This window comes from Siphateles boraxobius, unplaced genomic scaffold (genome assembly GCF_051911475.1).
Source record: "Siphateles boraxobius isolate OS27281-9 unplaced genomic scaffold, OSU_SipBor_1 77, whole genome shotgun sequence".
NCBI lineage: Eukaryota > Metazoa > Chordata > Actinopteri > Cypriniformes > Leuciscidae > Siphateles > Siphateles boraxobius.
In genome coordinates this window covers 14454319-14478279 of record NW_027509205.1, presented here as the reverse complement: position 1 = coordinate 14478279, position 23961 = coordinate 14454319, and the positions used below count along the sequence as shown (strand labels likewise).

Below are 23961 nucleotides of genomic sequence, written 5' to 3'. Positions count from 1 at the left end.
TCTCGCCTCTCTACTTGTCTTGCCTTGTTCCCCCTCTTCTCTTCTCTTCTCATCTCGCCTCTCTACTTGTCTTGCTTTGTTCCCTCTCTTCTCTTCTCATCTCGCCTCTCTACTTGTTTTTCCTTGTTCCCTCTCTTCTCTTCTCTTCTCTTCTCTTCTCGCCTCTCTACTTGTCTTGCCTTGTTCCCTCTCTTCTCTTCTCTTCTCGCCTCTCTACTTGTTTTCCTTGTTCCCTCTCTTCTCTTCTCTTCTCATCTCGCCTCTCTACTTGTCTTGCTTTGTTCCCTCTCTTCTCTTCTCTTCTCGCCTCTCTACTTGTCTTGCCTTGTTCCCCCTCTTCTCTTCTCTTCTCTTCTCATCTCGCCTCTCTACTTGTCTTGCTTTGTTCCCTCTCTTCTCTTCTCTTCTCATCTCGCCTCTCTACTTGTTTTTCCTTGTTCCCTCTCTTCTCTTCTCTTCTCTTCTCTTCTCTTCTCTTCTCTTCTCTTCTCTTCTCTTCTCTTCTCTTCTCGCCTCTCTACTTGTCTTGCCTTGTTCCCTCTCTTCTCTTCTCGCCTCTCTACTTGTTTTCCTTGTTCCCTCTCTTCTCTTCTCTTCTCTTCTCTTCTCTTCTCTTCTCATCTCGCCTCTCTACTTGTCTTGCTTTGTTCCCTCTCTTCTCTTCTCGCCTCTCTACTTGTCTTGCCTTGTTCCCCCTCTTCTCTTCTCTTCTCATCTCGCCTCTCTACTTGTCTTGCTTTGTTCCCTCTCTTCTCTTCTCTTCTCGCCTCTCTACTTGTTTTTCCTTGTTCCCTCTCTTCTCTTCTCTTCTCGCCTCTCTACTTGTTTTTCCTTGTTCCCTCTGTTCTCTTCTCATCTCGCCTCTCTACTTGTTTTTCCTTGTTCCCTCTCTTCTCTTCTCTTCTCTTCTCTTCTCTTCTCTTCTCTTCTCTTCTCTTCTCTTCTCTTCTCTTCTCGCCTCTCTACTTGTTTTTCCTTGTTCCCTCTGTTCTCTTCTCTTCTCATCTCGGCCTCTCTACTTGTCTTGCCTTGTTCCCTCTCTTCTCTTCTCTTCTCTTCTCTTCTCTTCTCTTCTCTTCTCTTCTCTTCTCTTCTCGCCTCTCTACTTGTTTTTCCTTGTTCCCTCTCTTCTCTTCTCTTCTCTTCTCATCTCATCTCGCCTCTCGACTAGTCTTGCCTTGTTCCCTCTCTTCTCTTCTCTTCTCGCCTCTCTACTTGTTTTTCCTTGTTCCGTCTCTTCTCTTCTCTTCTCATCTCGCCTCTCTACTTGTCTTGTTCCCTCTCTTCTCTTCTCTTCTCTTCTCTTCTCGTCTTCTCTTCTCTTCTCATCTCGCCTCTCTACTTGTTTTTCCTTATTCCCTCTCTTCTCTTCTCACCTCTCTACTTGTTTTTCCTTGTTCCCTCTCTTCTCTTCTCGCCTCTCTACTCGTTTTCCTTGTTCCCTCTTCTCTTCTCTTCTCATCTCGCCTCTCTTTTTCTTTTTTAAATCTCCCTTTCTTCTCATTTTGTCTCATGTACTGTAAGTCCTCCCAGGGAGAAGTTCACATCACTCCCACAGCTTTCTTCTCAGCTTTATTTAAAAAAGGGGGACTTTTATTTCTCTGTAAGACGTCTCCTCTTCTCCTCCCTCGGAGGGTTTGCTCAATCGGGTGTCTCGCCACACACCTCGCGGGATGTTTTGGAGACGCTGGTAAGAAGACAGGAAAATTTTCTCCTGTCGCCTGTCTCCTCACGTCAGGGCTGAGTGTGTGTGTTGAGTGTGTAAGGAGGAGAAAAGACGCTGTAATTGCCTGTCTGGTGCACAGGGCTAAAAGCAGGCGGTAGAGAAAAACCCAAAGGTTAACCCACCACTACCATTACCTTCCTTTGTCTCTGTCTCTCTCTCTCTCTCTCTCTCTCTATCTCTCTCTCTATATATATATATATATCTTACACACACACTGAAAACAGGTCATTCATAAATCTAAAAGCTTGTCACGCACACTGCTATATTTAAATGCTATAATCAATGTTTATTTATAATTAACAGCAGTATGTCAGTAGTTTTCTCAAATCAATCTTCAGAGTTTAGCAAATCATAGCAGAGCTCATTTGCATATTAAAGGTACAGTAGCTAAAAAAAACTTTAATTCTAAGGGACAGACAGAAGGTGGAAAATGGACAAGCAAAACTAAATAACCTTTGGTGCAAGAAACTTTGACAATCATATTGTATGTGCATCTTGTGTGTTTAGGAGTTTTCTTTGACGTGTGTGTGTGTGTGTGTATGTGTGTGTGTGTGTGTGTGTGTGTGTGTGTGTGTGTGTGTGTGTGTGTGTGTGTGTGTGTGTGTGTGTGTGTGTGAGTGTGTGTGAGAGAGTGTGTGTGTGTGTGTGAGAGAGTGAGAGAGTGTGTGTGTGTGTGTGAGAGAGAGAGAGAGAGAGAGAGAGAGAGAGAGAGAGAGAGAGAGAGAGAGAGAGAGAGAGAGAGAGAGAATTAACCCCTTTGGAGACAAAATGTGTACAGGGGAAACACACTTCATTTAATCAAAGAGAGAGAAGAGCTTGCCCATAAAGTATACACACTTACATATATACTCACATTATAATGGCCATCTCCTGGTGCCATGGCAACGCAGCATCCCGAGTACACCTACCTCCTCCTCCAAAATCAAACCCGGCTCCTTGATTTGGCGGCTTTGAAAGATGTGGAGACAAACACACACCCACATTTTCAGACAGCGAAGAATGCAGAAGCAGCCCCGGACATCTGAAAGCACATTAAGTGTCATCTAGCCCCCCCCCCCCACCCCCCGGGACATTAGGCATGTTGAAAAAGACACAGCAAATTGCAAGCCTACACGCTCTTTGTTAGAGATAGAGGAGCAAAGAGAGACGGAGGCTGAGTCAAAAGCAAGTGTCAGGCTGAATGAATATAGTGTGAAAAGTAAAAATAACAACCCTCAGATTCGCAAAGTACAGTAAGATGTATATCAGTAGGATGAATCAACTGTAGTAGTTTCTTTTTGTGAGCCAGTATATGTGTAAATGCAACACAAATGAACAAAATGGTCATTTAGCAGAAAAAAAAGCATTTTCTTGTCCATCAGTGCCTTTGGTCAAGTAAAAAATACTTTGAGAGGAATAAGAGGATATATTCTGGAATTGTACACGTACATGAATATTGTTGGCTTGTGACAGTAATGACAGCTTTACACATCTGGAATTCGATGTTACTGATTGCTCTTCCAAGGGAAAATGATGGTATGGAAGTGTTCAGCACCAAGGACAGCAGCTGAAGGCAGCAGATGCTCATGTAGACTGTGCGGAATGTAGGCGGGGGGGGCGGGGGGCGGATGGGGGTTGCAGGAAGGGTGCATTAAATTAATCAAAATTGATAGTAATGGATGCTGTTCACTTGAACTTTCCATATATTTTAGTATCAAATAATCCTTTAAAAAAAGTATTACGGTTTACTCATTATCAGCGTTGATAATAATTTAACATTATTTAACATTATCAACATTAATGATAATTTAACATTATTTAGCATTGTCAACATTGATGATAGTTTGAAATGTTTCTTGAGCAGCAAATTAGCATATTAGAATGATTTATGAAGAATCATGTGACGCTAAAGACTGGAGTATTAAGTGCTGAAAATTCTGCTTTGCCATCACAGAAATAAATTACATTTTAAAAATATTAAAATAAAAGTTATTTTAAATTATAATATTTCACAATATTACTTGCAGCCTTGGTAAGCATAAGAGACTACTTTCAAAAACATTAAAAGCAAAGCTTTTGAACTGTAAAATGTAGTGGAAATGAAAATTTGAGAAGAAAGTTATGGAAGTTACAGATCTTTTACCCAACCTCATGTTATTCCAAAGGAACACAAACGAAGACATTGAGAATGTCCAGAGTGCTCTTTTTCATAATGGGGACTGTCGAACTGCAAAACATATATTTTTTAATTATCTTTTTTTCCTTTATAGTTCTGAAGTCTCATCTATGCTCAGTCGTTGTACCAGATTTAACTTCATTAACTTAATTCGTCTCGTGTCATCATTCTTGAATTTATAGAGACTTGAGAACTTTGGCAGAGGACAAGCCTTTCAGCAAAAAATTACTTCAATTTTTGCCTTTTTACACATTTTTTACTTTTCAGCATCAAAAGACTTGGAATATAGCCAAAGGCTACTTTGAAAATGAAAAAAAAAGTGAGAGAGTGATTATTAGTAGTAGTTATTTGTTTTATGTAATTGTACAGCTCTTTTTAAATGTACTTTAGAAATAAACATGTCTTTATTTGGCATGAAGGAGAGTAAATGATCACAGAATTTCAGTTGTCAAGTGGATATTCCTAGGATATTCCTTAAACATATATACATATATATATATATATATATATATATATATATATATATATATATAATATATATATATATATATATATATATATATATATATATATATATATAGGATTTTGTTTATTGGTTTGTTTTACCCAGAACTTAATGTGGTTAGAGAAGAGTTATCTTCCTACTTTTAAAAATAAAAGTTCCAAAAGGGTAACCATTTTTTGTAGACCAAATCATTTTTCAGTGAACATTTCTTAAAAGAACCACGTTTTTCTTAGTATGTTTAAAATTTTAATAATCTAAATAACCTTTTTCCACTATAAAGAACCTTTTACGGAATTCAATATAGGGCAATAAAGAACCTTTATTTTGTATGGTATGTGTATGGTGCTTGCAGTGATTCCCGGGGAACACACATGCTGATGAATATGCTTGTTCTGAATTCACTGTAGAGTCTGGCAGATTTATAAATGTAAATATTTTTGCTTGTCAAAAAAATTCCCCAACTAACTACTGCTCTCTCTCTCTTTCTCTCTCTTTCTCATATAGGTGTTCTCAAAGGGATCGTTGCGAGCGGGCAAATGAGCCGTACCGTTTCGCCGCCACGCTGAGTCAGTGTGTGAAAGCCACCGTGTACCCGGACAGCATCGCTGTGTCTGAACCCAGCGTACCGGTGAGACACCTCACAAACCATTTATAATCTTTACTCACGAGAACACACACACAAACTAGAGGTGATATTTACTGAAATAAAGGAGGATGCATTCCTTCTAGCAAGAAAAATTAGCATGAATTAGTTTTCAGTGCGATGTCTAGATAAACAGTTTTGGGTTTGCAAAGCGTGGTCTGTGTGGGAGGGCTCGGAGAGCCAGATATCTGGGAACAGAGCCCTTTGGGAAAAATATATGTGTGGGTGAGATGCCAAATAAGCATGTGGGCCAAAGTAGGAGTTGCGTTCAAGGAGACAAAGATATCTATTCAGGGCTTTTTGTCATTATTTTATACCCTCATGGATTGTTTTTATTCACGCTAAAAAGTACAGGCATCTCAGGCATACAAGCAAGTATGAAGATATTCACCTTGGTTAAACTTCCCTAGGAAGCCAGGGAAAAAAATTGTGATGTCCAGATAATTGATAGAGTTCCTGTATCACAGCTACCTGATTAAGATAATGAGGTGTCCGCCTCTAAATTAGATATTTCTGTCGTGCCGTAGCGCTCGACAACATGACAACAGGGTCACCGCTGCTCTGCCCGTCGCACAATGAAGGGAAACCATGACAACAAACCCATCCGCACGGGCGCTAGAGAAGTATGAAAAGCACCAAAAACAATCAAATCACCTTTATTAGAAATGCTAGCAACAATTATCCCTCCCTGCACATCAGCAGCCACGAAGAGAAATGAGAAAAAGCTAACCTGCAATGAAAGGTGCAAAGGCAAAACATAGAGACTCCAATCATGCCTCGTCCATGTTGTTATGGTCAGACAATGCTTTATAGATCATGCTTACCGCAAACAATGTTTCGTCTCGATGTTTGAGTACAGTCTGTGTATCTACAACGAATAAAAAGATGGCTAATTAGCAAATCTGTAGCTGTCGCTTAAAGAGTGAAAGGAAAGGAACGTCCATGTTGTTATAAAAGTAATTGAAAGCCATATAGAGATGGGGAAATTTTAAAAGAGAGGGTGAAGGAAGTCAATGAGATGGGCCGAATGTAGATACTCTCAAAAGAGCTGCAAGACGGCTAGAACTGTTGAAAACGGCATGGTAAAAACACAACGTTAGCCGAGCAATCTTAACAAATATCACAGTAATAATTGTCCTCTTCTTCAGTGGTGAGAAGACCAGCCTGCACTTCCCTCCTGGCATGTGAAGTGTGTGTATTTATAGCCTGTGAGCTTCATCCTATGTGTCACCGGTCCCCCAGAGAATGACTTCAGAGGACCATGCGTACTTTGAGAAGATGTGCAAGAGCATTCGTGTGAAATACAGGAGATGTAGTTCAAAGATAGAGAAAGGATAGAAGGATTGTTAAATGCCCAGTTTCAACCCTCTGTGTCTTTATAAGGTTATAAGTCTGTAATGATGGTTGGAGTTTATGCTGTGTGAGACCATTTGCCGTAGAATGAAGTTTGTCCGTATGAAGAGACTGAGGTTATTTGATCAGAAATGAATCTCTTTTGTTAAGCTATGCCTTGGCTCAGACATGTAGTCGGTTTATATAATGAATTATGTAATTTGTTATTTAAATATAAAATAATAGTTATATAATTGCTATACATTTATTTAATTTTAATTTTAATTTAATTAGATTTTATTTTCCAGCTTGAAAACTCCTGATCTAATATAAAAATTATCTCTTTCCTCTGTCTAGCTGCTGGTGAAAGTGACAGATGTTCCGGATCTTTCTGCTGGAATCACCTGCTCCTTCGGGAACCTGACGGAGGTTGAGGGCAGAGTGGATGGGAATCAGATTCTCTGCACATCTCCCGCTGCTAAAGATGTTCCCATCATCCCCACAGATCAAGGTATTTATAAAAACTAGACTATTTAAACTAAAACTCCATATTCGTGCATTATTTTATACCCCTTAGAATTACTGCTGATTTCTCCTGCTTTCATCTCCATGCACTCAACCTTCCCTATCAATTGACATCTCTTCTGTTTTTTCGTTATCCATCCGTCTACCTGTTCCCCTCAGAGAGGTGATCTCTATTCTCTTGTATAGATGCTCTATTAATAGACCCTCTCTAGCGTACCAACAGCCTTGCTTCCTAATGAGGGCTTCTTTCAGCGGTGCCGTCCGCTCTCACACTCAAGCCACCCCATCGATCCCACTAGCCACGTGCAACCGCGGCTCTAATGAGCCTACAATGACCTCAGGTCGGCCTCAGGGCTTCACGCGTGCTCTCAGACACACTTACACCCATTACAGGTGACGAGCCCTCTGCCCTCTCCCTACCCATAATAGCACTATGGATGGAGTTCTTCTCCAACGCTTATCAACAATCAGGTTTAGAGTCATCTGTGGTTAGCAGTATAATCACGGATCAGTTTGCAATGTGGGAAAATAAAATCAGAGGATCCAGTTCCATGGAAAACTGCATGATGTAATTGTATGTCACTACAGACGTATGGGATACGTGTTCAGTTTGTTAGCAACGCTTATACAACAAGATTACACTGTTTTTTTGTTTTTTTAAAAGCTTACATTTGTCCACGGAAAAATTCCTACTGTACATGCGCTTCCAGTCTAACCTCTGTTGAGAAGCAGATGGCCATATATGCGGCAGAAGTTGGTTGTGATTATCTGAATCACAATAATCTCCTCCCACCCCACAGTAAATGACAGCTTTGTTTACCCACAACCCCCATGCTCTTGTTGGGGGGAGTGTTATCCAATCAGTGGGCTCCCTCAGGTAAATGTCATCTAATCCCCCGGTGCCTCACATTTGCTGCTTTCTCTTGACCGATTCCGGGCTCGATAGGAGCTTATGAGCATCGATCATGTGTGGAAATACCTGCTCATTGAGTCATGGGTGTGACCATTTCTATTCCTAGTTTATTTCCAATAGCTACAAGGCACAAGACAGTCTGGCATTTGGGAATTGCGTGCCAGTTATTGCCGTTGGCTTATGCGCCGGAAAAGGTCTAAAAATGCCAACTTTTTACCCTTCAGTCCATTCATCCATGTTACAAAGCGTGGAAACAGGTGTGAAGGAGGGAAGAGGAGTGCTTTCGGGTCACAGCTGACTCCCACACACTGTATGCTATCTGAACTGCTGCCTGTTTGGGACGGAACTTGTGCTTATTTGAGTATGAAGAGCTAGCCGCTTATCGAGCGCGAGCGTTTGGTCTGCACGCCGATCGGCATTCTCCACGCCACCACCCTGCCAAACAGGATTGGCCTGGCTGGTGTTCTGTGGCGATGCCAGCCGTTCCTCCTCCATTACATCGACGCTGCCGCCCGCGGGCCCGTTTCACATTAACAGCAGGGCTCAGCTGTGTTCGGTATGACAATAGCGTGTCTTCACAAAAAAACGCCAAATATGCTCTTATCGGCTTCGATGCCACGCACTGCAGAGCTGCTCGAGGCTCCGCTTGACTGTGAGAATACGATGCGAGGTATGCCAAGTATTAATCAGAAGACAGCTTGAGCATGAAGCAAGCTGAAAAAAGGGTGGCAAACACAACAGAATGCAATGCGACAGAACTGTTCTCATCTCTTGCTCTCTTTTCAGACTGGTCGGGTGTTGAGCTCAGACTGAACTCGAAGGAAACGGGTCAGATGCTAATTAGCACAGAGGTGAAGTTCTACAACTGCAGCGTGCACCAGCTGTGAGTATACACACACTTCATTTGATTAATTTCCATAGAAAAGAAAAACTGCATGTGAGTACTCATTAATTGTTTTACCTAGATAGATTAAATGGAGCAAAAATGGCCTTCTTCGGAGGTTTTTCTTTTGAAGAAAATACCCCAGGAATCTTGCACATGTCTCTACTAAAAGCTCAGATCCCATAGCCTTAGACCTCAATGTGACCTCAAACCTTTCTCATGATTTCTTCATTTTATAGTTCTAATTTCATAGCTATTTTTATACACTACCATTCAAAAGTTTGTTCTTTGTAAGATTTTGAAATGTTTTTTGTCTCTAATGCCTAATGCTTGATACTTGATCAAAAACAGTATTATTTTGTAACAGTAATATTGTGAAATATTATTCCATTAAGTTAAAACTTAAATATATGTAATATATTCTGTTTGTCAAAGCTGGATTTTCAGCTGCCAGTCTTCAGTGTCACATTCAGAATTAATTCTAATATGCTGATTTGCTGCTAAAGAAACATTTCATATTATTATCAATAATACAACAGCTGTGCTGCTTAATATTTTGGTGGAAACCATTTGTTTATGATTCTTTGATGAATAGAAGTGAATTTATTTGAAATCAAAATCTTTATAAACGTCTTTACTGTGACTTTGGATCAATTTAATGCATCCCTGCTGAGTAAAAGTATAAAAAGAATCTTACTGACACCAAAAGTTTCACCGGTTTTATACTGTAGCTGTTTTTTAATTAATTGAAAACTTAACTTAATCTCAGGAATTTTAGGATTGATATTTAAACAAAACATGGAATTCAAGTGTGTTAATACTGTGCCTAAATAGCTATTTGGCTAATGGTTAACATTATCTTATAGCCCACACAGTCAGTGATAACAGCAGAAAAGGAAAGTTGTTTCAGATGAAGAGCCAGTTACATTTTTAATTGAACATTAATATTGATTCTGACTGAGAAAATGAATTGGCTTTAGTTAAATTGACAACATAGGGTAGGTTTTGATTGCATAACAAGTGGTTCGCGGATGTTGCTCAGCGTTACGACTCAATCTGAATTCTTTTCCAGATACATCATGAGATATACAATGTGTCATTCCATCTATCTGGTTTCTGTGATATTTATCTTCATGATGCATTCGTCCCACATACGCAGCCCTGCTGATATTTGTCTCGCTTCCTGTGTCGTAGAGTATCAGCGTTGTGTCACGGCGCTCAGCCAGCTCACTACACACGCTGTGAATGTTTCAAAAGTGTTATGCAACATGGAAAAACTGTGAATGTTTCAGGCCCATGGGACATTTTGATAATATTCAAAGAGTTTATCAAAGCTGTGTTTGGCAGCGCACCAGATTCTCGCAGTGTGTCCGAACTCTCCAAATCGTTTTTTGCAGGCCACTAGCATCGCATCCCTCCCAGGCTGCACTTTCCCGCGACTGGCGAGGATAGTGCAGCTATAAAAAGCATCCATTATGGCAAATGCCGGCTGATTGCTTGACATTTCTCAAGTGTCAAGGCTGAGATGTCTGAATTGCTGAATCTAAGTGTGCTGTGGGTTTGGCGCTCCGGCTGGGGGCATCGCTGTCTGTCACAGTTCAATTCCACTTCATCTGCTATGATGGCTGATCAGAGAGGAGAGAGTTGGACTGCATCTCGTCTCTCCAGGAGGCCGGCTGATAAACAACCGCTTATGTCTGAGCGCGCTTTGTGTCTTTGTACACGCCACGCTCCCGAACTTCACTCGCGTGCATGTTTATGTGTGTTTTAGTGTTTACTCGTAGCCTCTTGTGTGTATTCTAAACCACATCTCATAAGCGTGTCTTCTGCAGAGAACAGATGCTGCTCGATGCAGGAGATCACAGAGCCCCCCAGTTTGCTGGAAGCTTTCTAAAAGGCTCAGGAAGAGGTAGCTTCCGAGGGCGCTGATTGGCTGGCTGCGAAAGACTCGCCCCCTCCCCGTTCCCCTCACTTCCTTGCTCTCTCACGGCCACGTCGCCCAAGCATCTGATAGATTTGGAACTAATCAAATAAACTCCCTGTATCCAATCCCTCTGAACATGTAGACCTCACACGGAGCGCCGTTGGCCCTCTCTGCCAATGCACAGGGGATTATGGGTAGTCTGAGACAGAAAGACCCCTCCTTGTGTGTTCAACCTGGCTCAGATTTTGATGCGTTCAGCCTTTGTAAATTTCCTCCCTCTCTTCTTTTCACTTCAAATGTTGTTTAATGCTCTTAATTCATCATGAATTCCCAACACAGTGAATTAAGTACAGCGCGGTACATCGGTTTTAGCTCTTGATTTCTATTAAAACCTCACCGCCCAATCAGGTGATTAAAAATTACACCGTTTGAGCCCAATGACCCAATGAAGAGCCGGCTCTGATGAGTATTTTAGATTAAACTCTTCTGCATGATTTAATTGGCACTCAAAAACTCTTGGATGCCAAAATGATGTGTAGAGGTTTATAACTCTAGAAGCATCTCCAAGATTCCTCAACATCAAATAAATGACATGTTCCATTGCAAATAGAACAAGGCCCTAGAAGGGCTTTGCTTCTGAATTCGAGGGACTGTTGTAAGTGTTTTATTGGAACGTGCTGGTACTGTAGATTCTCTTTCTCGTAAGCTTTGCTCATCTGCATATAAATATATAACTGCTGCAGGGACGCACACAGATACATGCATAGGCACACATGCTTGAAATGTATGACTGTATTCTCGCATTGGTTTGTCTGCTGCATATTGTGATACTGATTATACAACTAAATAGAGATGCCGTACAGGAGGTGAAGTTATGCTGGGATCTCAACCCTGGTTCGTCTCAATTTTGGCCTTAAATTAATTGGCCTTTTTTGCTACAGTTAACACTATATCATATGGATGTCCTCAAAGAGAAAACTAGTTTAGGCACATTGGACTTTGTGTAAACGGGTATTTTCTTGTACTTGTACTCTTCTGAATGTCCATTTAACCTTTTGACAAGGTTTCATTTTCTATTTTAGAAAAACTTTGTCACAATTACTAACTATTACAATGCTTAGGATAACTACTACAGTATTGCAATTAGAATTCGATTTAGTCTATTTTTCTTTAAGATACCTCATTCTACATTCTGTCAGGCAGTCCACTGTCTCACTCTCAGACAATACAGTCCTAATGCAAATCATATGTCACGGCACGGCATGTCTTAATAAAGTCTGTATGTCTCCATACCAGAGTGATAATTGTACGTCTGAAGTCTAACCTTTGCAGAGCAGCATTACATCTGTGAGATTCAGTGGGACATGTGAGATTCAGTGGCACTGCGCTGTCCAACGGCACATGCAAATTTCCACAGCACACTTTTAATTTATTCAGCATTAAGCCGCAAAGGTCAAGGACACAGCAGTTATGGTCTCAAAGGCACAACCCGCTCCCCATTGCTAATCTAAAACCCAGAGCTACATTTTTATGCTGACTACTTCCACAGTGCCCTCAAAAAATGGCTTTGGATCATAAATCAGAGATATCAGTGAGTTGTAATAATACTTTATTCTCTCTCTCTCTCTCTCTCTCTCTCTCTCTCTCTCTCTCTCTCTCTCTCTCTCTCTCTCTCTCTCTCTCTCTCTTTTTTTCCATCTGTTTAGGTGTCTTTCCTGTGTAACGAGTTCCTTCCGCTGCCACTGGTGCAAGTACAGAAACCTCTGCACCCACGATCCCTCCAGCTGCTCCTTCCAGGAGGGACGTGTCAACGCCTCGGAGGTACGCTCACTAACACACACTGTGTGTATGAGGTCAGAGTCTCTTGGTAGCAAATCTACAGGATCACAAAAGAGCTGCTGAAAAGTGTGTGTGAAGTCGACGGTCGCCTCGCTAGAGTCTGTGCGTGTGCATGTGTGTGCGCGTGCATTTGCAGGTGTTCAGCTGATCAATGTGCTACATTACACCCTGTCAGGTGGTAAACACACTTGCTCACCCTCTCACAGCGAGCAATTAGCGGTCGATATCCGGAATATTCGCTCTCAAAGCACACACAGGCTTCCCACTTATTCACACACAGCCATATGCACAAAATAAACACACTCTCACGCAGGCAAAACCTCCTTAAGGTGCATGATCAATCATGGTGTGTGTGTATGTGTGTGTACACACATTCATTTGCATTTTTGTGTGTGCAGGCTTGCATGTGTGTAAGTGTATGTTTGTGTACATATGTATTCGTGCATCTTTGTGTCTTTTAACCTTATACTTTAGGGAGAATATTACTGTCCTAGAAGTTACCCAGCTAACAGGGAATGTTCTCAGAACTAATGTTCTCTCCAAGTTATTACCAAATGTTCTTCTTCTCGTAATGTTAATACAATGTTCGTTCAAAGTTATCTGGTTTTTAATATTCTTCTCAAAATGTTTGCGTTTTCTGGTTTCACAATAATTATGTTTAGCTTTATTACGAAACAGTAGAAGTTCCCATTTCCCTGTGTGTGTGTGTGTGTGTGTGTGTGTGTGTGTGTGTGTGTGTGTGTGTGTGTGTGTGTGTGCGTGCGTGCGTGTGTGCGTGCGTGCGTGTGTGTGTGTGTGTGTGTGTGTGTGTTAGAGAGACTCTAGGGCCTCCTCTCACTGGCTGAGATACTAGTGGATGGCATCTCTTCACACAGCTTTTAGAGAGTAACACGTCGAAGAGCTTTTAAAGACTACCTGAGACTTGGCTGTGTGTGTGAGCATGGGGAGCATATGTGGGTTGTGTACATTGTAACAATTTCTATGTGCACTGTACATTTTTATAGGGCTCTTTCACTTAATCTGTTCTCTACTGAGTACACTTAAGCCCAATTCGCACGGGATAAGTATTACCTGGTGACCTCTACTCATTTGTAATAATTGCGGAGTTTGTCTGAGATCTTTATCCGGTGCGAATCGGCCATGTCTGTAATTTGTAAAGTAAAAATTCCCCCGCAAATTACCTACTATATTTCGCCGAACACCGAGGTCCTGTGATAATATTAGTCCCGTGCGAATCGGCATCTCTGTGATTTGGCCGGATCGTACCACATTTTTTCAAGTTTTTTTTCATGTGCGCCTTTTTATCCATCTTTCGGGAAGAATGGAGACTGGTTTGGAGTGTTTTGATAGTATTTTGGGTGCTGGGTCATATCGCTGTACACAACTACACAATTTGCAGAAAGTGAAAGCTGAAAATTATCAGAAGAGCAAAAACAAAAAGAATGATTGGATGGAGATGAATGACATGTATAGCAGCATGCGGTAAGGAACTTTATTCTGTTTATGTCATTATATATCATACAGCTAGACCTATAGCGAAAAGAAATTTCCAAGCAATAGCCTTTTGACTTTATATCCGGGAGATAAGTCGGTAAATTTGAGTAAAATCACAGGCTTCGGTTATCCCGTGCAAATGCGCCGCATGAAATTCAGATGTGGCGGGGTAAATTTTAAATCACACGAGGTCCCCAGATAGTACTAATCCCGTGCGAATAGGGCTTTAGGTTAGGATTTTAAGAGTTTGTCTTGACAACCCATTCACCTCTCATTCCCTTCACTCCTTTAGGACTGTCCTCAACTTGTCCGCTCTGAGGAGATCCTGATCCCGGCAGGGGAGGTGAAGCCCATCACCCTGAAAGCCCGGAACCTTCCCCAACCCCAGTCGGGTCAGCGCGGCTACGAGTGTGTGTTACACATTCAAGGAGTCAGTCACAGAGTCACAGCTCTCAGATTCAACAGCTCCAGCGTACAGTGCCAGAACAGCTCGGTATGTGTATGGTGTGCATGTGTACTCATGGGAAAGAAATATCACAATGAGACAAAGATGAGGAAACGTACTAATATCATCCAAGCTATAAATAAAGCTAGATTGAGATCCAGAAAAGCACAGTTTATAGCTAGTTAAGCACTGGTTACCTGATTTGTGATGTTATAACGAACATGATCATGAATTGAACGTGGCCGAGGTATATTTTACCCTTTTACCTCCTCCTTTCTCACACTTTTTGTCATTCTCTTTCAAATGAACACACACACACTCTATAAGTAGAGATGAAGGCAGTTGGAGCTCAGTGTCCAAGCTGTAGAAAATTGGAGTGTTGAAAGTCTTCCTTATTCCTCAGACTGATGATGCAAGTCTGGAGTAACTCAATAAGAGCACTAATACAGTCAAACCATCTCTCTTTTTCTCTTTCTCTCTCATGTTATTTGCTTCACTCTCTTGCACAATCTGCCAATTTTTTGTTCACTTTTTGGCTGCATATTGTAATCAATAATTGACACAGCAAAGACAAAATCTGATTTAAAAAATCATAAACTTTACATTATCTCAGCGTTTGCACTATCAGGAAACTGTTGTAACCTCTTTCCATCTCTCCGTCTCTGCAGTATCTGTATGAAGGGATGAGAATTAGCGAACTGCCGGTGGATTTCTCAGTGGTGTGGAATGGAAATTTCATCATTGACAATCCTGAGAACATCAAAGGTAATGCATAAATAACCCATTAAAATAATGCGTTTTTAAGCCAAAACACCATGTAAGTATGCTGTAACCTGTCTGATTCTGCCAGAATAGTTCCACCTTAAATAGAGTTTGAGGTTATTGATCATACTGATTATTATTCATTTCATGTTTATAGAAAAATAAGAGTCTGAAGCTACTTTTCTCATGCTCAGCAATACTTCCTAAGCATCATGGTTATGCTGAGCTTGAAATGTTTATAATCGATAGCTCTCTTAAACTGTCAGATAGGTCAACCTAACCCTCCAGAAAACTTCATAAAAAACGTCTCAGGTTACGTATGTAACCCAGGTTCCCTGATAGGGAACGAGACGCTGCGTTTGAGACGCGGTGGGAACGCTCTGCGTGATTACGTCGTGAAGCACGTGTAAAATCAGTCCAATGGAAGCCCGCTACGACATAGGTGACGTCATAGACCAGGAAACTATAAAAGAAACCCTGAAATCAGACCGCGATAGCTTCTGAAAAACCTGAAGCAAGTCGATCAGGGCATGCAGGAAGTATGGCAGGCAAACTCAGCGTCTCGTTCCCTATCAGGGAACCAGGGTTACATACGTAACCTGAGACGTTCCCTTTCAAGGGAACTCGAGCTGCGTTTGAGACGCGGTGGGAACCCTATACCCACTACGCCATAGTGACAAATGCCCGTTCTGTGTGAGGTCCTGCGCACACTAAGAAGCAAGCAACCTCGCCCCAGGAGTGGAGAGGTCAAGGTCATAAAACCTGACAAATGTATGCGGAGAGGACCATCCTGCCGCATTACACACGTCAAGAAGGGAAACTCCCGAAATTAAGGCCATAGAGGCCGCCATACTCCGAGTAGAATGGGCCCGCACAGCCATAGGTGAAGGCTGTCCGGCCGCTTCATAAGCCAATGAAATAGCCTCGACTATCCATTTACTCATAACCTGCTTAGATGCAGGGCATCCTCTCTTGAGAGACCCAAAACAAACAAATAGTTGCTCAGATTTACGCCACAGGGCAGCTCTGTAAACGTAGGCATCTAAAGCCCGGACTGGACATAACAGGTTAAGCTGTTCCTGGTCAGGGGTATTAAAGGGTGGAGGATAGAAGGCCTGCAGCACTATTGGGCCCCCAACATTCAGTGGGACCTTAGGAATATAACCCGGCCTGGGGTAGAGAAATGCCTTCACCATACCAGGTGCAAATTCCAGACATGAAGGAGCAACCGACAAAGCATGTAAATCACCAATTCTCTTGATAGATGAGATAGCAAGGAGAAATAAAGTCTTTAGAGTGAGGAACTTTTCAGAAACCTCCTCGATGGGCTCGAAGGGAGCTAAAGCCAGACCCTCGAGTACAATGGCCAAGTCCCAAGCCGGTGCTCTAGCGTGCAGTGCAGGTCTCAACCTCAATGTACCACGGAGAAAGCGAGTAATTAGAGGGTTTCTCCCAATAGAAGTACCCCCCAGAGGGGTGTGGTAGGCAGATATAGCCGCCACGTAAACCTTTAGGGTGGAAGGAGATAACCTGGCCGAGAAACGGTCTTGCAGAAAATCAAGAACTGAACCAACAGGGCAGTTAACAGGATCTAACTGACGTTCAACACACCACGTGGTGAAAAGTTTCCATTATAGCGCATACAGCCTTCTCGTGGAAGGAGCTCTGGATTGAAGAATGGTTTCTACAACATCGGTCGAAAGACCGGTCTCCCTGAGCCTGGCCCCCTCAGAGGCCAGGCCCACAGTTTCCACAACTCCGGCCGAGGGTGAAATATCGTGCCCCCGGCCTGAGACAGGAGGTCCACCCTGATTGGGATCTCCAAGGGGGAGCCGTCCAGAAGAGACACCAAGTCCGAGAACCAAACTCGGGTCGGCCAATAAGGGGCTACTAGAAGCAGACGAGCCCCTTCTCGGCGAACCCTCTCCAGAACCCCCGGAAGCAAAGATATCGGGGGAAAGGCGTACAGGTGCAGCCTCGGCCACACCTGCACCATAGCATCCAGACCGAGAGGAGCTGGGTGCGTTAGAGAGAACCACATGGGACAATGGGTTGAATCTGATGATGCGAAAAGGTCTACCTGAGCACGACCGAACTTTCCCACAGGAACTCCACCACTTCTGGGTGAAGTCTCCACTCCCCGGGCCTCAGCCCCTGTCTCGACAGAATATCTGCTCCCACATTGTGACACCCCGGAATATATACCGCCTTGAGCGACAGTAACTTCCCCTGGGCCCATAGGAGGATCTGATGAGCCAATTTGCAAAGGTGACGTGACCTCAGACCCCCCTGATGGTTGATATAGGAGACCACCGAAGTGTTGTCTGTGCGGACCAACACGTGATGGCCTCTCAGGTCTGGCAGGAAATATTTGAGTGCTAGAAATACCGCCATCAACTCTAAACGATTTATGTGCCAGGAACATTGATGGTCCTGCCACAGACCTTGCGCCGAGCGGCCACTCATGACCGCCCCCCATCCCGTGAGGGAAGCATCCGTCGAAAGCGTGACGCGTCGACAAGGAGCCCCCAACACTGGGCCCTGGGCAAGGAACCAAGGTTCCTTCCACAAGGCCAAGGCACCAAGGCATAGCCGCGTGACCTTGATCTTGCGGAACGGATTTCCCCTCGGAGAAAACCCCTTGGTCCTGAGCCACCACTGCAGGGGTCTCATGTACAGAAGGCCAAAAGTAATAACGTTGGACGCAGCTGCCATGAGACCCAACAGTCTGAAACTGTTTCACAGTGAGTGACTGGCCTAGTTTCACATTCTTTGCGGCTGTGAGAATCGCAGAAATACGAGCAGGAGACAGGCGTGCCTGCATTGTGGTCGAATCCCAAATTACACCTAGAAAAGTGGTCCTCTGAGCAGGGAGGAGCACACTCTTTTTGGTGTTTAGCCGCAACCCCAAGCTCTTTATGTGGGACAGAACAGCATCTCGATGCTGAACTGCCACCTGCTCTGACTGAGCTAAAATCAACCAATAGTCGATGTAATTTAATACGCGGATGCCCTGGAGTCTCAACGGAGCCAGAGCTGCATCCACGCATTTTGTAAAAGTGCGGGGAGATAAACCTAGGCCAAATGGAAGAACCCGATATTGGTATGCTTCGCCCCCGAAAGCGAACCTCAGGAACCTCCTGTGATGAGGATGGATAGATACATGGAAGTACGCGTCCTACAAGTCTATTGTGACAAACCAGTCCTCTGACTGAATCTGTGATACAATCTGTTTGAGTGTAAGCATTCTGAACTTGAGTTTCTGAACCCTGCTGTTTAACTGGCGCAGGTCTAGAATAGGACGCAGCCCTCCATCCTTCTTTGGAACAATGAAGTAACGGCTGTAAAACCCTGACTCTCTGCTGGGAGGAGAAACCCTTTCTATAGCTCCCTTTCGAAGAAGTGTCAGTACTTCTTGCTCCATTACCAGAGCCTGCTGTGAGTCCACCACCGTGGGGAGGACTCCTAGAAATCTGGGCGGACGAGAACCGAGCTGAATTCTGTAACCCTTTTCTATTATGTGCAGGACCCATAGAGAAATATTTGGCAGAAGTTTCCACGCTGCCAAAAATTCCGATAAGGGAACCAGTCTCTCGAGACTGGCCGCTGGATTTGATTGAACAATCATTTCGGTGCCCTGAAGCGGCGAACCGGCAGGGAACAACCGAACTGACCATTCTACAACCCTCCTCAGAGGATTGCAGGGTGACGCTGACACCTCGGCGCCCTGAAGCGGCGAACCGGCAGGGAACAACCAAACTGTCAGCGCTGCGACCCTCCTCAGAGAATCGTACCCCAGAGGGCGCCGTTAGGAGAAACGATTTCTCAAAACCGTCCCTCTTTTTTTTTTTTTCTTCATTCGACAGGACTTCTTGTCTAAGCTTTATTAGAGATGACGATAGTCCTCAGATCTTGCCTACCTCTAACTAGCTTAGTTCCTACGACCCTCCTCGGAGGATCCTAGGAAACAGCAGGCACCTCGGCACCCTGAAACGGCGAACCGGCGAACCGGCAGGGAGACCGAACTGACTGCTCTACGACCCTCCTCGGAGGATCGTATGGGGACGCTGACACCTCGGTGCCCTGAACGGCGAACCGGCAGGGAACAACCGAACTGGCAGCGCTGCGACCCTCCTCAGAGAGTCTCACCCCAGAGGGCGCCGAGGAGAAACGATTTCTCAAAACCGTCCCTACCCCGGAGAGGACCACCCTTAGAAGCCTGATAGCCTCGGCATCAGGTCTTCTTCTTTGTACTCTATGCCAGTTTCAGGAACATAGATTGGTGAGGAAGAAACCTCTGGAACGCCGCTGAAAGGTTTAGTTTTCTTGAAAGCGGAGCGTCCAGAAGAACAGACATTTTTATCTTTCTTTTTCTTTATTTTTATATCAGAAAAACTTATACATATAAACATATATATATATATATATATATATATATATATATATATTCTCGAATAGAGTCAATGCTGACATCCTCACATTCATCTATGTCCTTAAATACTTTACCCACCAGTACTGCCTAATAAAATTTATTTATTATTAAAGATGGCTGGTGGGTAACGTCGGGGTTAAAAATGATGACGCCGACTCGGGAGAGAGAAAGCTCGCAAGCGTCTCTATAATCCAAGGCACTGTCATACAATGATACTTAATACCCATAACATTACTCTAGTTAGACGTTTGGGTATTAAACACATAAAATAGAAACTGGTTTATTCCACGATCTTGACACCTCAGTGTGGAGATAGGGAAAAACCAGTAGTCCCCGACGAGGAGGCTGAGATACAGAGTTTTCCTGTTTTTTTAGATATATTTCATCTAATAAACTCTTTTTATTTTCACTCTCATAATGTTCAGCTGTCCAGTAAATATTTAACTAGCAACAGCATTAGAAAAGCCTCCTTTTAAAAGCTCCTCTTTATTCAACAGAGTTATGAGCTGCCTATTTATTGAAAAATCAAACATCTGCCTTTTTCTTAATATTTTTATTCACTTTTTCTTAACAAAACACTAACGATACCAATTCCTCAGAACTGGAAATCGCAGCACACTGGATCTGCAGATGAAAGCTGAGATAGGGCGGGGCCCGTCCCAACCCACGCTGTCAGATCCGATTTCGAACCCCAAAATGCGAGTCGCCGCCGTGTCTAGGCAACAGCGGGACCCGCGCGGGGAGCGCAAACCGTACCGTCCTCCTCAAAGAACGATCGGCGAGAGCGGAGCGTCTTCATAGATAGACTCATACAATGCTCACAATCAGCCCCCTCGAGGACTGACTGAGCATGCTCCACTCCCAAACAAGCAACACAAAGCTGATGTGTGTGTACCCACCCGTAAATAACGAGGGCAGGGAACAACACAACGTCTATAATCTTGCTTGCTCGCCATAATAATGATAGATATATTGGGCTTGACAGACAACAATAAATAGACAAGGACAGATATACAGGGAGCGCTTGCTGAAGGTGCACAGAAGCTATCGCGGTCTGATTTCAGGGTTGCTTTATGCCTGGTTCAGATTACACGATTTTTTTGTCTGTTACGATAGTCACTGTGTCAGACTACGCGATTTTGACTCCTAAAATCTTGTCGTGTCGTGGACAAGAAACATGTCAGACTACACGTTGCTTCCTGACCAGTCATCGCGTGCCGTCTTTAATGACGCGCGTGATGTCATCGAGAAGGCGAAACTAGTAGCGAGTGACTTCCGGAAACGAACGTAAACAAGCAATGGATGAAGCGGTGAGGCTGTCCTGTGTTCAGAAAAACGTAAAAAAAAAGAAAACCCGACAATGGACACGTTCTTGGATTGCTCGAAGAGGACAGTATGGGCTGTCAATCCTCCAAAGAGAACTTGAGGTAAAATATTGTTTTCTTATTTTTACTTTTAGCGAGTAGTACAAGTAATAATGTTGCTAGCTTGCCACAACGATAACAGATTACACACACACACACACACACACACAGAGACTCGCTCACGCACGCACGCACTCACTCACTCACACACACACACACACACGCACGCACGCACTCACTCATACATACACACGCAGGCACTCACTCACGCATACATACATACATAATCACACGCGCACTCCCTCGATGACACATCATATAGGCAGGAGTAGGCCTACTGTTGCCACAGCTCCACGAACCTTTCCTCCATGTCATTACTCCACCTAGTAGCACCATCGTCTCTCTTTCGTTTCGCCATTTTTGAAAGCTGTGTACGGAAAAGCTTCTGTGCTCCTATTGGTCAACCTCATACATGTGACGGAACCCGTCGTGGACGACCGTTAAAAAAATTAAACATGCTAGTCTTTTTGTCGTGATGTCGTGAAGCATCGCAGACGCGACGTAGGTTGTCGCCCACTATGACACATTCTACGAGATGATAAGATCGAATCTTGCGTCCCGACGCCCGTTGTCGTTTACGAATCCCCACGACACCCTACGTCAAACGGATCGTGCCAAAATCGGGCTAAAATCGTGTAATCTGAACCAGGCATTATAGTTTCCTGGTCTATGACGTCACCTATGTCGTAGCGGGCTTCCATTGGACTGATTTTACACGTTCTTCACGACGTAATCACGCAGAGCGTTCCCACCGCGTCTCAAACGCAGCTCGAGTTCCCTTGAAAGGGAACGTTTTTTTCATACCAAATTATATCTCATATTGTTGTGTATTGTAGAATGGTGCAGCGTTCATTCAAAAACTAATTTCCACTTGTGTCCCACAGTGAATCTGTATAAGTGTGGCGCTCAGAGGGACAGCTGTGGCGTGTGTTTGAAGGCTGAGAGGAAGTTCCAGTGTGGCTGGTGCAGTATGGAGGGCCGCTGTACCCTACGCCAGCACTGTCCCATGTCCAACCCCTACACCAGCCGCTGGTTACACCTCGCCAGCACAAACGTGAAGTGCACCAACCCTCGAATCACTGAGGTGGGTCAAATATACACTTACTCAAGTCAAGAACAATCAGTTTTTTCTGTCATACAGTACATGATCTGATTTGAGTCCCATTAGGCAGAAATATATATGTATTACGTAAGTGTTTCAGACATACAAGAACAGCATAATTCTGTTTTGCATTACATATATTTTTCTTAACTTATATGATCCACACAGATCTTTATTTATGTTTTTCAAGCCTAATACTGTGAAATGGGAGGTATAACCATCTATTTGTAAACTACAGTTGAAAAGTTTGAGGTCAATAAGTTTTTGTTAATTCTGTTATTCAGCAAGGATGCATTAAATTGATCAAAAGTGCTGGTAAAGACATTTATAATGTTACAAAAGATTTATATTACAAAAAAATACTGTTCTTTTAAGCTTTCTATTCATCAAATAATCAGTTTTCACCAAACTATTTAGCAGCACAACTGTTTCAATATTGATAATAGTGCAAAATGTTTCTTGGGCTGCAAATCAGGATATTATTAGAAATAATGATATAATCATATATAATTATAATGATGTCTGAAGGTTCATGTGACACTAACGACTGGAGTAATGATGCTGCAAATTCAGCTTTGCCATCACAGGAATAAATTACATTTTTAAATGCATTAAAATAGATGTTAAATTGTAATCATATTTTACAATATTACTGTTTTCTACTCTTTTTGATCAAATAAATGCAGCCAGAGAGAGAGAGAGAGAGAGAGAGAGAGAGTTGTGTGGAAGATTCTCGGTCAGCTCATATTTCTACTCTGTAGTCTGACTGAGCTCTTTATTGATGCTGCTATTCATAGACTCTCAGAGAAAGGTGAGCTGTGTGTATCGTGAGTAATCTATCTCTCTCTCTCTCTCTCTCTCTCTCTCTCTCTCTCTCTCTCTCTCTCTCTCTCTCTCTCTCTCTCTCAGCTTCTCTGTCACTCTCATCGTCAGTCATACTCACTCTAGCTGCCAATATCTCACGTTTTCTTGTAATTAACACAATGTTAGAATGTTGATGGCATACTGTGTGTGTGTGTGTGTGTGTGTGTGTGTGTGTGTGTGTGTGTGTCTGCTTGGAGACTGAGAGAAGACATGGTGTTTAATTAGTTTAGGTAACGCACCAGTGCCCTGTGTTTAAAGTACCTGATTCATGGAACTCATTGAGTCATGTGGCTGTTTGCAGTCTGCATATCACAAGCTGTTGCCCCATGTGCACACAAACCAATTAAAAAGTAAGGGTTATGACTTCCCATTGTCTGTTTTCATTTAGGATGAATGGGCAAATTAGGGTTAAGAGCTATGTGATGGATTGCCTCTGTTTTTGTTAATGGAATGTGTTAATAAAATAGCATTATTAGGTTATTGAAGCATACACATCTTTTTATTTAGCCTTTTGTTTCCGTTCATGGAGGTGTGAATATGTATTTTATTTTGGCATGTCAGTGTGTATTTGGTTTGTTGCACAATTTAAGTTATACTTTTAAGGAAAATACATGTAATTTAATTAATGATAGCTTGGAAATGTTTGTATTTTTGCTAAATGGCACTGCTTTTTTATTCTATTTATTTATTTATTTTATTGTATAGGTCTTCAATGTTTGAGAAAAATGTAAAAATATGTATTAAAAGTATTATATTTAGTTTACTTCAACCAAAGCTAAAGTTCAGAAACTAAAGTTCAGCTAAATTTTTAATCACTGTTCCTTCATAATTTACTAGTATGATTAAAATGCACTAGTATCACAATTATGACTGTCTACATAAATATTGATTATTTTAATGGCTTTGCAATGTAACTATCATAACAAAGTATGTAAAGACATTAATATGGTACTATGTGCGTGTTCTTACAGACCAGGCTTATAATACAGCACT

At 42.7% G+C, this 23961-nt stretch overlaps 1 protein-coding gene across 1 annotated transcript in view; it reads left to right on the top strand.

Annotated features, from left to right (window-relative positions):
* The window catches only part of plxna2 (plexin A2), a 225524-nt gene that overhangs the window by 139593 nt on the left and 61970 nt on the right, over positions 1–23961 (top strand). Inside the window, exons 6-12 of the mRNA XM_077218389.1 lie at positions 4891–5014; positions 6719–6872; positions 8586–8682; positions 12313–12427; positions 14232–14432; positions 15053–15149; positions 21887–22086. Coding sequence (XP_077074504.1) covers positions 4891–5014; positions 6719–6872; positions 8586–8682; positions 12313–12427; positions 14232–14432; positions 15053–15149; positions 21887–22086 — 988 coding nt within the window. The remainder of the gene's footprint in view (positions 1–4890; positions 5015–6718; positions 6873–8585; positions 8683–12312; positions 12428–14231; positions 14433–15052; positions 15150–21886; positions 22087–23961) is intronic.